The sequence below is a fragment of the Apaloderma vittatum genome, unplaced genomic scaffold (genome assembly GCF_000703405.1).
Source record: "Apaloderma vittatum isolate BGI_N311 unplaced genomic scaffold, ASM70340v1 scaffold16343, whole genome shotgun sequence".
Classification (NCBI taxonomy): Eukaryota; Metazoa; Chordata; class Aves; order Trogoniformes; family Trogonidae; genus Apaloderma; species Apaloderma vittatum.
The window spans coordinates 1-16,638 of record NW_009709955.1 but is presented as its reverse complement, the minus strand read 5'-3'; the positions used below and the strand labels follow the sequence as shown (position 1 = coordinate 16,638).

General features: G+C 38.3%; 1 protein-coding gene across 1 annotated transcript in view; it reads left to right on the top strand.

The window, feature by feature from the left end:
- MPHOSPH9 (M-phase phosphoprotein 9) overlaps positions 1–13,784 on the top strand; it is a 24,367-nt gene extending 10,583 nt beyond the window's left edge. Inside the window, exons 8-23 of the mRNA XM_009867130.1 lie at positions 1–125; positions 946–1,382; positions 2,317–2,475; positions 3,389–3,476; positions 4,331–4,546; positions 5,169–5,216; positions 5,588–5,652; positions 6,367–6,468; positions 7,913–8,050; positions 8,701–8,873; positions 9,651–9,815; positions 10,139–10,259; positions 11,026–11,129; positions 11,884–12,095; positions 12,601–12,669; positions 13,448–13,784. Of these exons, the coding sequence (XP_009865432.1) occupies positions 1–125; positions 946–1,382; positions 2,317–2,475; positions 3,389–3,476; positions 4,331–4,546; positions 5,169–5,216; positions 5,588–5,652; positions 6,367–6,468; positions 7,913–8,050; positions 8,701–8,873; positions 9,651–9,815; positions 10,139–10,259; positions 11,026–11,129; positions 11,884–12,095; positions 12,601–12,669; positions 13,448–13,549 (2,324 nt within the window). The 3' untranslated portion in view covers positions 13,550–13,784. The remainder of the gene's footprint in view (positions 126–945; positions 1,383–2,316; positions 2,476–3,388; positions 3,477–4,330; positions 4,547–5,168; positions 5,217–5,587; positions 5,653–6,366; positions 6,469–7,912; positions 8,051–8,700; positions 8,874–9,650; positions 9,816–10,138; positions 10,260–11,025; positions 11,130–11,883; positions 12,096–12,600; positions 12,670–13,447) is intronic.
- Positions 13,785–16,638: the final 2,854 nt, after the last annotated feature.

Sequence of the window (16,638 nt, the reverse complement as noted above, 5' to 3'; positions counted from 1 at the left end):
TGTCTTCTGCTGATGAAACAAAGCTATCATCTTTGAAGGATATTTATCATAAAAGACAAAGGGAGAACAATCAGCTGCCAGACCAGAATTTTATCCCTTCTTCCCAGTCAAGCCACCCACCAGAGGTAACAGGAATTTTTTTTTACTTCCCGACTCCCTTTGAAAATAGGATCGGTGCTGGGGTGATTTCACATTAATTGGCCCTTGCTGCCACCTCCAGTGTTATGCTGGAACCGCAGCAATTCCTGCAGCTGGGTGATGAATCAGATTTTCAGCTGGATCCCTTCTCAAAAGAACCTCTAAGAACATGCAGGGTGAACAAGCACCTTTTGCTGCACAACCTTGAGGATGGTGCAGGGACAAATCTGCTTGCGCTGAGGCTGCAGCTGCTGAAATGCACGTGGAACTGCAGTCGCAGCAGCAGGGTTTGGTTACAGCTTCCCACAAGATAAGTTCATTGCACTCATAAAACAGAAAAGGCTCGGGTTGTGGAAATACTCTTTGTCATATCTGTTTCTTTATACAGCTTTCAATCTTGTACAAAATCCAGGAGTGATGGCTACTGCGCAACTATTTTGTTTACTTAATCCATGAAGTGTTTTTCCTACCTGTCCAAAGTTTTTGTTTCAACCTACAGATGTCATAATCCTTCTATTTACATAACTGAAGTTTCGAAGGCTTTCCAGACAGCTGCAGATGTTAGTTATGTCTTTATTCTTAACAGAAACTTAGAAACTCAAGTTGCAAACTTTTGAGGATATGTATCATCATGTAAGCGGTTACGGGCCCCTTCATCTTGCTTGTCACTACCAAGTGATTGTAGCAATATTCCGTTTCATGCCTGCGATATATTATATGGTTTACTTGTGTCTTCACATAAACTCTTTCTACAAGAACAAAAGTTAAATAATTTTTTTTTTTAAACCATTGTAACTTATTTCTTAGATCTTGACATTGGACCCAACCCTGCATATGAAACCAGGTCAGCAGAACCCAGGACGCTGTTTTTTCAACATTCCTGAAGAGACTACCCCTTTTTCTCCAGACTCCATGGCAGAACCCGGATTTTCAAGTCATTGTGACACAGACTCTTTTTCACAGACAAGCAATTCATCTCAATTGGATGATTCTCCAGAATATCCTGCCAGCAGCAGAGCTGTGCATGTGGACCTCTGGAAAAATCGCCCATTCCAAAGTGGAAACCAGACCAGCTGTCCCTTTCCAGTGGCGTACAGGGATGCAAATAGTGATACTTTAGTCAACACTGAGGAGGAAGAAACACTGACTTTAACTCCATCTTCTGTTACTCAGTGTGCTGACAGCAGTTTGCCAGAATACAGCCTCTCAGTGACATCTGTTGAAGATCCTGTGATAATGTCAAAGTAAGTAATTTTTCTTTTTGAAAAAGTCATAAAGTTGGTACTTTCATGAAAGATGTCAAACTTAACAACACTAGTAAGACGAAGAAAATGTGAATTCTGTTTGCTTAGAGCATAGCTAGCCACTGCTGCCTATTTTTTCTTTTTTTCCTCCCCTGAAGTAGAAATGACGTACAACTAGAGCAGTAATTTTCCCCTTCTTACAATTGTCTGTCTTTAGACTGTACTGTTTAATCTTCTTTAGACCATACTATTTAATCTAAGGCAGAACATTTGTTCCTTGTCTTCCTCGGATGTCAGAGCCTTAACTGGAAGGCAAAAATATTTTCTGTGGTTTAATGTTTTGGTTATTTCTGTTTATATGTTAAAATAAAGTTACATGCTTCCTTCATAGGCTGTATGAGGGAGCTAATTTAGGCAGAGGATTTCAAAGTTCTGTGGTGGTTATGTTTATCTATTTAGAATCAGATGGTGGGAGAACCTCAGAATTACTGCACTTGGACAAAATAAATAACCCCCGCTGACTATTGAAGCTCTCATGATTTGCACATGGACAGGCAGGCATGTAGGGGTCATGGTTTCAAGAGAGTTCCATGGTTTGAGTTCTCCTCTTTTAATTTTACATGCATAGTTTCTAGTGTATAGCAAAGGAGAGAAATAAAGCTTTGTATTGTATTTATATACATTATTTGTATAGAATGTTAAATATTTGTATTAGTGTGAAGACTTCTATGCAAGCCTGAGGTGTCTGACACCACTGCCTTAGATAACAAACCTTACTTTGCTTTAATATGAATGCAAAAAAGTTCTGTAAGAAACTTACGTGCTGAGTTGGTTATGCAGGAATGAATACAGCAGTGCATGGTCATGTGGCTAGCTGGAGATTTTTTAATTTTGAAATTGATTCTTTGAATTTGATTCTTAATTTTGAAAACAGGATTAGGCAGAACTTGAGGGAAAAACATGCTCGACACATAGCTGATCTACGAGCTTACTATGATTCCGAGATACAGAGCTTAAAACAGAAGCTAGAGGCAAGCTATAGAAGTGCTTCATCTGAAGACTTGAAGAAAATCAATCAAAATCTTGCTGACAGGTACTGCTTGTCCTTACTTGTCCTCTTCCTCTGTTACATGATATTCTTTCCACTTTAAAAAATGCGTAGGCTTGTTTAGAATATCTCAAAATATTTATGTCGCTCTACAGTTCTGAAGATTTCATGCATCTACATTATTACTGTTTTCCTGTTAAGTATAAGTTTTTGTGTTGTTTAATGCAGCTGCTTAAGATCAGTTTAAAATTATTCTTAGGCAGCAAGCGTGATGTTTGGACCAGAGATCTTGTTTGACCTGATTTTTTTACTTTACCTTTCATGTCAAAGCTATGGGTGATATAGGACCAGTCTTGAATTCATTGGTAGTGTTAGAGAGCCAATTTACCAGTTGGTGCTCTTGGACCAGATGTTACTGCTGGAGTCTGTATGCCTCACCTCTATAGTCCATTAGATACAGCTTGAATGTTTGCTATATACACAAGGTCAATGTGATTTTTATATCATTACTGCCAGTCAAAATATATATTGTAAACATAGACAGCTAAAATACTTTACAGAATGTATGACTTTCAGAATAATTGAAAAAAGTTTGTGTGTAGTTGGGACTCTTTTGTACTAGGTCCAGCACTAGTGGTGTGTTCTAACTATTAAAAGTTACTTCTGAGCAGTCTTTTATTGAGTTAAAGTAGCTTGTGATACGACTTCAGTCATCACTTATCACGCAACATCAGCAATTAGCTGAAGTGGAACTGTGGTGTATCTCAGCCGCTCTTGGTTCTGCGGCTCTTACTCTTTGAGCTGGGCACTTGCTGCGGTAGCTGGTGACTTTGGGAGGAGGTTACAGTCTGTGCAGTGATGTTTGTGAGGACACTGGAGGAAGGCAGGCAGGCTAGGAAATGTACTTTTACAATTCTAAAATCTCAAGAGGCTTTTGTAATCTGTGTCTTCGAAACAGGTGTGACCAGTTAGATGCGGCTCTGAATGAAGCAAGCGCTCGCATAAAAGCCCTTGAAAATAAGAATAATATGCTAGAAAAGCAAGTGGTAAGTCTGTGTTCTTAAGTCAGGTTGCCTTTTAACTAAAAGGGTGAAAGAATGCACTTGTTCTTCATTAAGCTGACCTGTGTTTCTAGAGCTTTCTCTGGATTTTCAATCTTCTTCCTTATTGTGTGACATCAGCCAGTACGTTACACCAGTGACTTTCCCAGCTGAGTTTCTTAGGACTCCCTGCTTGAATCATCACTTCTGCGTATAAAAAACCTTTCCGGGTTAGCAGGAATCAAACAAGGTTTAAAAGTGAAGTATTGTGATGCGTTCATGATGTCCCTCTTCAGATTTTTATTTTTTAGATTTATTTTGTTTTAATTACTTTCTGTTGGATTTCTTATGGAGCTGTGATAAAAGTGAATCTCATTTGCATTGGGGCAAAAATATTATTTTTCAAAGTATATTTATACAGTCTTTTCTGACTTGGTCAGACGAATTTCCGTATGACTGAATAGCTACATTTCCTGATCAAAGAACACGATGCTTTGCCATGAAAGTTAGACACCTGGAGACACTACTTATTTCTACCTTTTTTAGTCATTTTTTTTTAATGCTGGAAAGCAAGACACTCAGCTGGGGTTAGAGGCCTAACCTCTAGATATTTTAAATCCTATAAAATAAACACATCTTTTGCATTTTTAGTCTTCATTCTTTATGCACCATGGGAGTGAGCAAAAACCTTGTTTAGCTCATGTACAGATATGTTCTTTTTTTTATTTAGATGATTTTAGACTAGGCTTTGTATTCATGTGCAAACTCGTGACTGGCCCAGCCCTAACCCCTGATATACAGAAATAAAAAAATCTGCTGGATAAGCATTATAATGAATGTTGGGTTTTTTTCTCCTCCAGGCAGATTGGAGAGAACGCTTTTATGCCGTCAATAGTACTTCCAAAGTTCTGCAAGAACGTATTGAAGAAATGCGCACAAATAATAAAGAGAAGGATAACACTATCAGTCGACTGAAATCGAGGCTTAAAGATCTAGAGGAAGCATTTGAAAAGGCTTACAAGTTATCTGATAATAAAAATATGAGGCTAAAGGAAGAAAATAAAATGTTTCAAAATGTAAGTAAGAAAAGGGGCAGTGGTGGTTACGGTTGCTCGGATGTTATGAACGCAGCAAGTCCTGGTTGCTTCGGAAAGCTACTCACAGTTTACCTTTTTTTTTTTCCTCTCTTGGGCTTAGACTGGGGATTTTTCATAAGTCTTCACAACTTACTAGAACTGTTAATTGTGTGTGATTTGTAGACTCAGTCAAAGGAATTGTTCCTCTGATGCTTCAGGAACAGCTTTATGGAATGTTTAAATGGATTGGCAAAATGGATGTTAGCTGGAAACGCCACTTCAGGCTTTAACTCCTTTTTTTTACAATTAAAATTTCAAAATACAAAGTCAGTGAGGAATTCTACAGGTTCATTTATCTCCTTCAACTTCTTTAGAGAGAAATAATTTGAAAATTATAAATGTATTTTGTGAGTAGCTCTGTATTCTCTTGTCCTGTGTATAACATTTTTCTTCCAATTAGAAGATGCTAGAACTTAACAAATACTGTTAAAGTACACGTTGTACCCCCTGTAGTCCTTCTGCATGTGTTAGACAAACAGTTTTGATAATTTTGTAGCAATCAACAAACTGTTAATTGTGTACGGTCTCAGTGTGGGTTTGTGTGTTCTCTGTTTTGTTTTAGCTTTTAGGAGAATATGAGTCCCTTGGAAAAGAACATGAAAGAGTAAAGGTAAGTACACGCTAGTTAATTAAAAAAAAAGCCCCAAACAACAAAACAAGCAAAATATGTGATAATGTGAAAACTCATAGAGCTAACCAAAATTTAAAAAAAAAAAAGATCAAAGGGAAAGATCCATATTTAACTGATAGCTTCTTGCTTATCTTCAGAGCCCTGGAGGTAAAAGGAAGGAGCTTGAAATTATAATTTTCCAGTGATAGACAACAAAAAATATTGCAGTCAAAGCCAAAGAAATGTAATGGACCTCCCTTTCAAATAGGAAGGTGTATTTAATGCATTGTTTTCAGGACTAATGTAGTTGCTCATTTTAATAGACTTCTGTAGTTTCTAGGCTTTTTACATTTTTCCTTGTGTGCTTGTAGGATACATTAAATACAACTGAAAACAAATTGCTTGATGCAAACACGCAGATTTCCGATTTGAAAAGGTAAATGTGAAGCTGTCTTATTACTATTTTAGCAATATGAAATACAGGCTGTGGCTTAAACATTTACTTCTGGATTCTAAAGGCTGTAAATCTTGCAAGTTTAATTACACCTATGAAGCATTTTGTGTTGCTTTGTGTTAGTTTGTGCACGCTGTAAAAATGTCATTATTTTTAGGGTATGTGTGGTTTTTGGTTTTATTTTTCTCTACTTCCTCAATCACAATGTCTTCCAGGTGGATGTGCTTAATTGCATCCTTCCTGACGACTGTCACTCAGCTAACCTGGCCAGTCCACTGTGTGGCTCAGGCTTTCACTGCGACAGTCGTCCTCGCAGCAACTTCAGCTCATCATCTCTGTTCTGCCTTTTTTTATTTTGGGAGCAAGGATGCTGACAAGAGTTTGTTGTTCAAGACTGTGGCTCCTAGGCAGGAATAAAGCACAGAAGGGTGTTCCATGCGTAGAGCAGGAGTACTATCTCCTGTGGATGTCCCTCATGCTACCTAGATCTGTTTTTTTGATCCTGTCTTTCTAGTGAGGTCACTTAACTCAGTTAACTTAGAATTCAAATAGGTAGATAGATAAAAATGCAATAGTTGCTCTTGTTCTTCTGTTTCACTCAGGATATCTGCATGAAAATGAGTAAACTCTTAAGAAATATGTTGGATGTTTTATGTAATTTAAAATCATAATGCATCTCTGCTACTTCCACATTAGGACAATTTCAAAACTTGAAGCTCAGCTCAAGCAGGTAGAACACGAAAATACGCTGAAATTTCGCCATATTACTGAAAGTCGTTTAAGAACCTCCTGTGCCAAGTAAGTGAATATTCCAACAATGTCAAAACAGGTCACGTGTTTTAGAATACTTTTTAACGTGTTTTGGCTAAAAATGGATCAAGATTATGTCAGTCTGTAGGCTAAACTGGATTAAACATGTGTGACGTAATTTAGAGACTTCACATGCCAAGAAATTATTAAAAACAAATAAATACTTTGGATAATCTCTGTGTGACTTGGCAGGCTGTCTCTAGTCTTCCCAAATGAGTGTTTCATAGGTCTCAGTTGCTCAGCTGAATAGGAGTTCTCATGCTCAGTGAAGATCTTGGGACTAAAACCTAATAGTCCAATTAGACCTTGGAGGTTTTCTTTGTGTCTGCTGATTACTACTTCTATAAATAGAGTTTGTACGGGTATCCTGAGAGTAGTCTAGAGGTTCAGTTAGAATGCAAACTCTACCTTGAATTGTGAATTCATGTTCAAGAAATTAAAGTTGGCTTGTGTTCTATTTCTTTATGTTTTAAAGACTTGAAAAGCTTTATGTTTTATTACTGAGTTGTGGCTTCTTTGGTGTCCCTCCCAGTTCAGCACTGATGCTTTGAAGCACAACATTATAATATAATGTGTTTTGTTGACGGCCATTTGTAAATATTGAATAGTAGTATTTCAGGGGGATCTTACTGATGATGATTTTGAAGATGTAAGTAATTTATGTATTATGGGGACATATTTATGTTTAGAGCTATTGTAATGTTCATGAACAAGATCCCTGAACAATGAACCGAAAAAGACCTGAACATGGCAGACCGTGTTCATCAGGGAGGAGGATGTAAAAGCCGATATGGCTTTGGAAGTTAATCTGTCTCTTAACTGATCTCAAAGAAAACCTCATCCCAATTGACTGAGGATAGATTTACAGAACAGCAGTTACAATTCAAAGCCCCCGAAGAACCCTTTTTTCGTAATTATCGTCTACTTCCCTGTGTATCAAGATCACACTTGTCTTTTGATACTTCAGGATAAACTACTAAGCACAAATGACTATATTACTATCACTCTCAAGTCATCAACAGTGACTTTTGTTGATGGGATTTTTTGTTTTTATTTTTCTAATAAATGATGTCAAAAGGAAAGCTAAACTATTGGAGTAATCTACAGCAAAATGTTTTCATTTAATTAGTTGACAACCTTGGTCTGAGTAAGCAGCATTAAGTTACAAGAAGATCTTCGGAGTTCTGCATTCAGAGTATATTGTGTAATTTAGGCTGAAACCTCAACATATTATATATTTTTTTAGTATTTTATTTTTATGTTACAAATGTGTTTTAAAAAACTAGTGATTTTTCCATAGTTCTCTGTGTATTTGTTACTGTTTCTGTTTAACTAGGATAAATAGTTGGATTTTCTTAATTTCTATCTGATATTTTAAAAAAAGTAGTAGTTCCAAAGCCTTTCATAATTTTGAAGTCTTTTGTTCCCACAGCAAGCTGGCAACTCCTGATGTCAGCAGACGGAAGTGGTTGATACCAGGAGCGGAGTACTCAATCTTCACTGGCCAACCTTTGGAAGTGCAGGATAGCACCAAAGATAACAGATTAGAAGAAACCCGTATTCCTTCTCGGTGAGTTGGTTTCCTTTGGTCTCCTCTATGATGTGAAGTTGAACTTGTGTAAAAATAGTTTTATCCAGAATTGACTAGATTTGTATTTTTTTAGATTTTTGTACTTGTTAAACAGAGTCCTAGAAAATTTGTTGGTGTTGTAGATGCTATACAATTGCTTAAAAACAAATCGCCTTTCTTCCTTCACCAACCTGCTATGAAGCAAGCAGCAGCCTTCAATACCTTCCTTGAAATATCAGAAAGCTTCAACTGCATCTTGCAACACTTCACACTCCCCGTGTTTGTGTCCAGTTCTGCCCTGGGTTCGGACATGGTGTGCTCTGTTGTGCGGGATCTGAGCTGTAGCGGTTGGTGTAATTTCTCAGTAACTTGCTTTCTTCCTTAGAATTTCTAAAGCCTTGTTAGGATGTTTTGAGTTGACATGTCAAGTGACCAAATTTAACTCACCCTGTTCAACTTTAGATTCTCAAACTGGCTATAAACGTAATCCTCTGGGGTTCTTGGCTGAAATCAAAAAGCACCCGTACATTTTTTGTTTTGACATCTGTAAATTTCTCCAGGTTTTTGTTTATTCAGCTAGTATTTGCATATAAAATAAAGTGAAAAAAACTTGATCCTTTTTTTCCCCTCACTGGACCATGTTCTTTAAGGCACCATTCTCCTCCTGAAAAAGACTCCTCACCAGACGACTCTTCAACAAACACAATAGAAAAAGAAAATGAGATGTCAGAAGCACCAATTATAAAAGCCTTTAAAGAACTTGAAGAAGGAAAAGCATTTAAAGATTGGGGTACACAGACAGAAAAAGACGACACATCAGCTAGTAACTTTTATTTTTATATTCCTGAACTTGTCTTTACTGGCTTTTCTTTGCATGTCTTTTGATTTTGTTATTCTCAGCATAAAAGTCCATCAGGATCGAGTGATGGGATAAAAGCAGTTTTAGCATGCAAACTGCTGGAGTTTTCTTAAAATATTCAAAATTGTATAGCAAAGCAACTCGGTCAAAGTAGAGGGAATGCAAAGGTTGCTGTTAGGTCTCAAGCTGGAGCGTGGTCAGTGTCCTTTTGCTGAGAATATTTCAGTATTTATAAACAGTTAATGGAGTCCTATCAAAGCTCTGGCTGGCTGTATGTTCAGTTTTAGTTTCAGTCTCATGGTGCATGAGAACGTTACTAAGAAGCTGGCAGGTGTTCTGTAGGGCTGCCCTGAGCTGATTAACAACATTGATTTCGGACGCCTTGTAATTAGAAAACGTTGAGACTTTTAAGTGCTTATATTCTTGGTTCACGCAGGTACTCCAACCCTCATTCTCAAAAGATGCTTTTGTCCTGCTTCCCCGTCTCTTTATTAAATCAGTGTTATTTAGCATCATTTCTCCCACACGTGCTGCAAAGCATCCTTTTTCGGGAGTTTAACTGTCTCTTCCGTGCATATGATGGGCAGGAAGCAAGACTTGAGCAGAACAGCACGATGATGTTGATGTGAAGCCAATGCAGTGCAGGCTTTGTACACTGAAAGATGAGTACAGTAGAAAAATCTGTGAGTTCTTCTATTGAAGAGATCAATTATTATATTAAACTTTTTCTTTTGTAATTAGAAACATCAAATCGACGTCAAACTGTTGGGTTTGTCGAAACTTCTTTAGTTGCTAACCGATCCCCAGAGAAAGGTAAAGACCAACACAGACAAAAACGATACAACTCCCCTTCTGGCCAGAGGTCATCATCCCTTCCTCCTTCAAACAGGAAATCAACTACTCCAAGTAAGTGCTTTTCTGAAGTTTGGTTTGTGTTACTCAAAAAGCAGAAGCAAATAATGAAATAGTGCTCTAAGAAGACTGGAAAACAAAGATAGGATTTCTGTGTTATTCTGACAGGTAGTTTGCAAAAAAGTTTGCGTATAATCACAGATGTGAGAGTTCCAAGTTTATTTTTCTTTTTCGATGTTGTGATGCACTTCTCAGCTAATTCAGGTAAATGTGTAGACAGCTTTGAAAAACATTCTACGATGTAAGCGTCTGATTGCCCGAGTGGGAGACTCTACACTGGGAGACGTTTTAGGTAGTTAAACATATGTCTTTTGCAGCAAGAAGAGAGATAATGCTGGCACCAGTGTCGGTGACGTACAGCCCAAAACGATCTCCAAAAGAAAACCTCTCTCCTGGATTTAGCCATTTGCTTAGCAAAAATGAAAACACGGTGACAAGGTACGAGTCTTGTGAGTACAATCGTGTTCTGGTCATTATTTGAGCAGTGGTACATTTGTGTTCATGCAGGCTCAGTGCTGCTGTTTCTTATTCATTAAAAGTCCTAAAAAATGAGTCATGAAGAATGTAAAAGCTAAGTTTTACTTCTTAAAATCTGGCAAGAATAATCTAGAATGATTTCCCATCTTTGGCATTCACCGAGCTGAGATACTGGGTTTACTGTTGACTCAATATTCACCAGTGAGAAAGAAGTACTAATAGTTGAAAGTAGTATCTACATACAAGTTGTGGCACCTAGAAGCATGTTAAAAATATATAAACTTAACTTTCTGCTAACTGTAGTAAATACTGTGGTTTCTGTAGAGATCTTTTGCTTGGTAAGACTTGTAGAGTTTGAGAACTTACTTAGCTGTGAGATTAAAGTGTAGGACACTCATCTAAGGAAGTGCACGAGGAAGAAGAAATGTCTAGCACTGGGCTGATGGTTTGTGAGAAAGATGACACGGGATCTCGGTGTGTTTGGGAGTGACAGCTTGGCGTGCTTTTGAAAGCAAGTCACACAAAGGGGAATTTTGGTGTGTGGAAATAGAAGTATGTTGAGGTAGGGTACTATGAGCAGTAATCAGTGGACTTGCAATGCTTGTGGGATAGAAATTGTTTTATAAAAATAACGTTTATTTAACCAAAAGTTAAAAAAGTAGAAAATAGTATATTGCTTGATACATGATTTCTAGCAAGTAATTGTTGCGTGCTTCCTGCGCTGCAGATTTGATATCCTTCTAGACGACCTGGAAGCTGGTCCTGCATCTACTTCACAGCACAACAATACAAGAAAAAGGCTCCAGTTTCTGTCGCTGGATGATGTAGAAGGTAATTTGCCAAAGTGGGGGAAAACCGGCCTATATTTTTTACGTAATTTCTTCCACATTGGCAACAGTTGATTGAGTAGAAAACTGACACTTTAGTCTTTGGAGCAGACAACTAACCATTCATGCAGTATATTTTTTTCTGTATATATTGTGTGTGCACAAGCACAATGGAACAACAGAAATAATTAAATTGAGAAAGAAAGGCAATATGTTTTTCTATGCTTAACTCAGTTACACCATGCATATCTTAGTAGTCTATGTTAAGATGTACATACTCAGGCTAATAAAATTCTATTCCTAAACATGGCATTACAGATAGCAAAGAGTAACTACAGTGAAGGCAGTTGTTTCAGATTTTTTGAATGATTGAAGCAAATCTTCTCTGTTTTGTAATTTTTGTCATAACGTTCTGCTTTTGTTTTTATTAATGCATTTGTTTAGCCTACTGTTTGCATGACAGCTAGTCTACTTGGTGATATTTAGAAGTGTTGTACCAGTCGAAGTAAGTCATAATTAGCACAGTAAAGTCATCTGTTTGTTCTCCAAAAAAATATGCTGTGTTTGAAGATCCCTTGAAAGATGACCCATAGAAATGTTTTGCATTCTTCTGGGCAGTTTGCTTAAGGCAAGCTAATAAGGCTTTGCCAGTCACTGTCCTCAGTTTCTGTACCTCCAAGATCACACTGTTTTTCTGTCTTAGGTAATAATTTCAGACAATTACAAAAGAAGTAAAACAACCCCTATTTTATTGATAGGAAGGCAACATCTGGGTGTCAGACACAGCTCGTGTGTGGAATCCACCAATACTGGAACAACGAGAGCGATGGCTTGGGACGAGAGGAGTGTAACACAAAAATATGAGCCGGCGCTATCACCTTGTGAGGGAGACTTCAAATACACAGCAAGGCTTACAACTCTGGCTGAAACAGAGAGGCTTTTTGATGAGCTGACTCAGGAAAAGCAACAGGCAAAGATTATTTTTATTATAAAGTTTTGACAAAATGTGATCGTTGTCAGAGAGGTGAGGGATGTAGCCCTGCACCTATGCAACGCACGGCTCAAATTCAGCGTTACCCTGCTCTACTTCCCACACTGCAGTCCCTTTCTGTCCCTTGCTTGGCTGTAGGAGAGTCACTTTACCATAAAGACAGAGTGAACAGAGGGGTCAGGGTGAATTTACTTTCTTCCTTAATGGATGAGGCTTTAAATCAGCCTTTTGAACACAGAGGGTTATTCGAGCAAGTAAGAGTGCTCTCTTCAAAATGATCCTTGAGAAGGTCTGCTTATGGATATTAATTTGTATTTCAGTTTTGTGTGGCACGGTATTAGGATAATATAAGTTAGTGTTTAAGAACAAGACTGGATGTGTATCTTATCCATACATCTCACCTCTCTTTTTGTAAGATGAGTTAGGAAGACTTTTATTGGCTTTTGAAACTGTAATTTATAGCTGAAGTATTTTCTGCTATTAGATTGAGGCTGCATTGAGTCGAATACCTTGTTCGGGTGGAAGAATGACCTTGCAAGCAAGATTAAATCAGGTGAAAAAGCTTCTACGTATGACTGTTCTCCTAAATTGCTCTTCCACAATTTGAGAACTAAGTGTAGACGAAAGCTCTGTTACCTAGTAGGTACAGTTACTAGGGGAATTTTCCTATACCACTGAGATATGTTCCTGGATATGGCTGAATTTGGAATCTCTGTGAAACACTTTCCTAAGACTTCACCACATTGGAAGATAATCGGAACGTTACTGCAGGTTAATTGTAAACACACTATGACTTGCTGTGTAAAAGGTGTAAGTCTTGATAATTTGTATGCGATTCAAGACAGAATAATTAGGTCTGGAAACATTTATTTTTCACCCCTTGCCACCACAAACTGACAAGTTTTATTTTGTGTGAGAGCATGTGTAGATAGATCCATATGAAAAAAAAAAAAGTGTGTATACATGTATATCCTGCCAGTCACCACAGTGGTCATCTGTTTCCTAAGCGTGTCTCTCTAATTATCAGCCTGTCCTAATTCTTGTCAAGTTTGTCTCATGGAGTTTCAAAAGTTGCACAGAAGCAAGCTGAAATACCTGAAACAGTTTTAAAAAAAACCCCCAAACAACTACCCACAAATACGCCAAAATAAGATGAAAAGTTTGTAGATGTGGCTCTAGATTTTGGCTGCTAACAGAAGGCATCACAAAGATGCCAGTTCCGAATATAGGAATTACTGTAATTCCTTAATTTTAGAAGGATCACTGATTTTGTTGGGTGTTATTAAATCCTCTTTTCTTTCTTTCTCTCTTTCTTTCTTTAACTCTTCTAGGAAGCCCTGGAAGATCGCTTGGAAAGGATTAATAGAGATTTGGGGTCAATACGCATGACTCTGAAAAGATTTCACGTTTTGCGTACCTCTGCAAATCTTTGACAATTCTCCCTTGAATGCAACTAAGCTTTTTTTTTTTTTTTTGCACTAATGTAATTATGCACTCAGTAAATGCAAATTGTTTTGTATTTTTATAAACCCTCAATAGTAGTTTTACAACCATGTTGCCCTTTACAAACAGCAATATTTTGTACCTCAAACAGCCACCTATATTTTAAACATATTTTTGTTACACCTGAGAAATCAATGTTTATCCTGTATTGTAATATTTTTAGAAATATTAATTATTTTTAAATAGTGATATTCAATTTATAAGACGAATAAGAAACTAAAAGGCAGCTTGTTTTTGGAAAATGATAGTGTTATCCTTTTGCACTTCATTTTCCCTCACCGTTTTATAAATATTTATGGTATGGTGTAAATATTAGCGATAGGAAATTTTGAACTTTAATACAAAAAGCAACGTGAAATACCTGCGTTAAAGGTAACTACTGTTATATGGTAAATCCTTTTAACTTAAACCTCCTCATGTGGTTATTTTTCCTTGTGCCAAAACCGTGAGCAAGACCTCTGTTATGGCTGCCTGGCTGCCCCTTGCCGTGGGTTCGGCCAGTTTGGTTGCTGTTGGCTGCATCAGGAAAAGAATCGCTCTAAATTATTTGATGTCTCCCAACAGCGACAGCGAGTTGCGTTTTCATACTGCCCGTCCCGGGATTCACGACACCAACAGCAGCCAGCCTGTCTCCCAGCGAGCGGCTCGGCTCCAGCTGACATTCCAGGAGTGTAACTACTTACCTGAAGTTGCTGTTGTCATGTCCCCTCCTGGGTTTTGGGCTGTGTCCGTGTTCTGGTCACATACATTTCCAAATCAAATCCGAGCTGTATTCGTGAACATACATGTGTTTTTTTCTTGGTGAAAAATACACGTTTGCTAGTTGGCATACTGCTGAATTACTGTCCAATGTTGATATTTTAGTTTGTATTTTAATATTAAATAAATGTTTAATTAGATTCTTTCCTCTTGCCTGAGAACAATAATCAGCTGTAATGTAGGTTTTAATCATATTGTGCGTTTCAAATTCTGTCCTTGTTCAAGATGTTTAGCCACCAATGATGTGATTATAAGGCCAGAATAGCTGTCACAGAGGAAGCTTGTGAAGGTCTGATTCTAAAATTAGAGTGCTGTGGTTGAAGATATTTGATGAAGAACTGTCCTGCCCAAGCCCAGTCTTTTTGAAAATTTGTGGGGTTTGCAGCCACTTCTGCCCTGCGGGTTTGTTTAATGCAAGATCAGAGTTGGGGAGAAGTCAGTGACTGGTTTTCCCCTTTACTCTAAAAGGTAGAAATTGGCCCTCAATGCTTGGACGTAACTTGCTGAGCTGCATTTCCAGGCTACACAAATCAACATGCAATTCTGATGGTGTTCCCTTGTGATTTTTACTTAGAAGGGGTTGAGGGAGGAAAAAAAATCTTGAGTTCCTTATGCAGCTCTACAGTTCAGCTGAAGTTTTCCCACCCTCTTAAGTTATTAGCAAGTACAATTTAAAAGTGTTCTTTAAAAGCATCACTCAGCCAGCAGAATTCTTCCAAGGAATCAATCACAGGCACATTTCCTGAGTCCACTAATGGTCTTGTTTTCTTTCATCAGCACTACAGCACAAACAGAATTTTCCTGACAGACGTTAGAAACAAGTAGGTAAATCAGTTCAGCTGTGTCACTGCCTTTTCTTATAACCACCCTTTATCTCCACTCCATTCTTCCCTGTGCTATTCATATTCATGCACTCTCTTCTTATTACAGCCAGAAAACCGAATTGTGAGTCAGAATTTATTTTTTAATCAAAAGTCCTCCTCCATCTGTTGGAGCTCTTTAGGCTATTTCTGTTCTATTACAACGCTGAAGGGGGTGGTGGGGGAAGTAAGTGTTGCTCTTGGTAAACTTCCAGGACAACCTTTTCAAATAAATGCCTGGCTTAGGGTGACCTGGTCAGTAGGGTGCCTTCAGCCCGATTCTTCAGAGGGGCAGAGACTCTGCAGTTCCAGATTAAATCAGTGGGAGGCCTGAATGCTCAGTGCTTGTGAAAATCAGGCCTGAAGCATCAGAAAGTGGGGCACATTCAGTGTGTTTTTACTGTGGAAAACGTGACTGTAATTGCTGTGCATTTTGGTGGACCTTTTTTTTAGTGTTGTTTTTTTTTAAATCCCTTTAAAAATTATTCCCCTTAATGTGAGCAACTTGCCTTGTTCCGTGGTTGGGGACAAATAAGGACCTCTAGAGCTTATGCTTCCATGGAGGAGGACTTTAATGATCTTCCTCTTGCGTTCTTCCACCTGACACCTTTCGGCTATGTAGGCATTCATCGCTTTTCAGATCTACATTTTACTGGGAGCCCCAGGCTTTCTTCTGTCTGGGACTGCTCTTGCAAGACACTCCCATGCATAGTTTTCTTGCTGATAATAAACATTACAACTCCTTCAGCTCTGAGGTTTAACCATTGGAAGATAAAGTTTCTATGTGTCCACATCTCTGGAAAGCAAATTAAAAAGAAAAAGCATCACTGTAGCATGGAGAGCTTTAGAAATAGCTTTTTTTGCACTGGGGTGTTTGCTTCCAAAAAGAGCTATGCTGTGGACTAGAACTTGCTGTGCAATGCAAGTAGTGTTTCCAAAACAAACCCATTTTCCAGGGAGGCTGGCTCTGGCTTTGTGGAAGTAACACCCAGCAGCTGGGGTAAGGTTCTGGGGTGGGAGCCCAGACAGAGCAGACATGGGAGCAGCTCATGGTGAGGTGCAGTGGAGTCTTTGAGGATTAGTACAAAGAGGTGGAAGCACCAGCTCTCTTGAAGCGTGAGTTTGGAGTCATCTGGGATTGCCGAGGAGCCGGTTGCTGGTAGCAGTTTGCAGTTGCAGAGTGAAGTGATGCACCCTTAAACCCCCCCCAGTGCACAAATTGACAAATATTTAAAATGGTACGGCAAATTTTGTGACTGTTTTCTTATGATGTTTCTGAAAAAAAACGATTGCTAAACCCTTAGTGATACTTTTATCCCCAGTCTTCACAGAGAATCAAATTGCAGGACGCGCCGCTACTGCTCCAACCTGCAAAAAGTCTGGTGCCAGCAGCAGGGTCA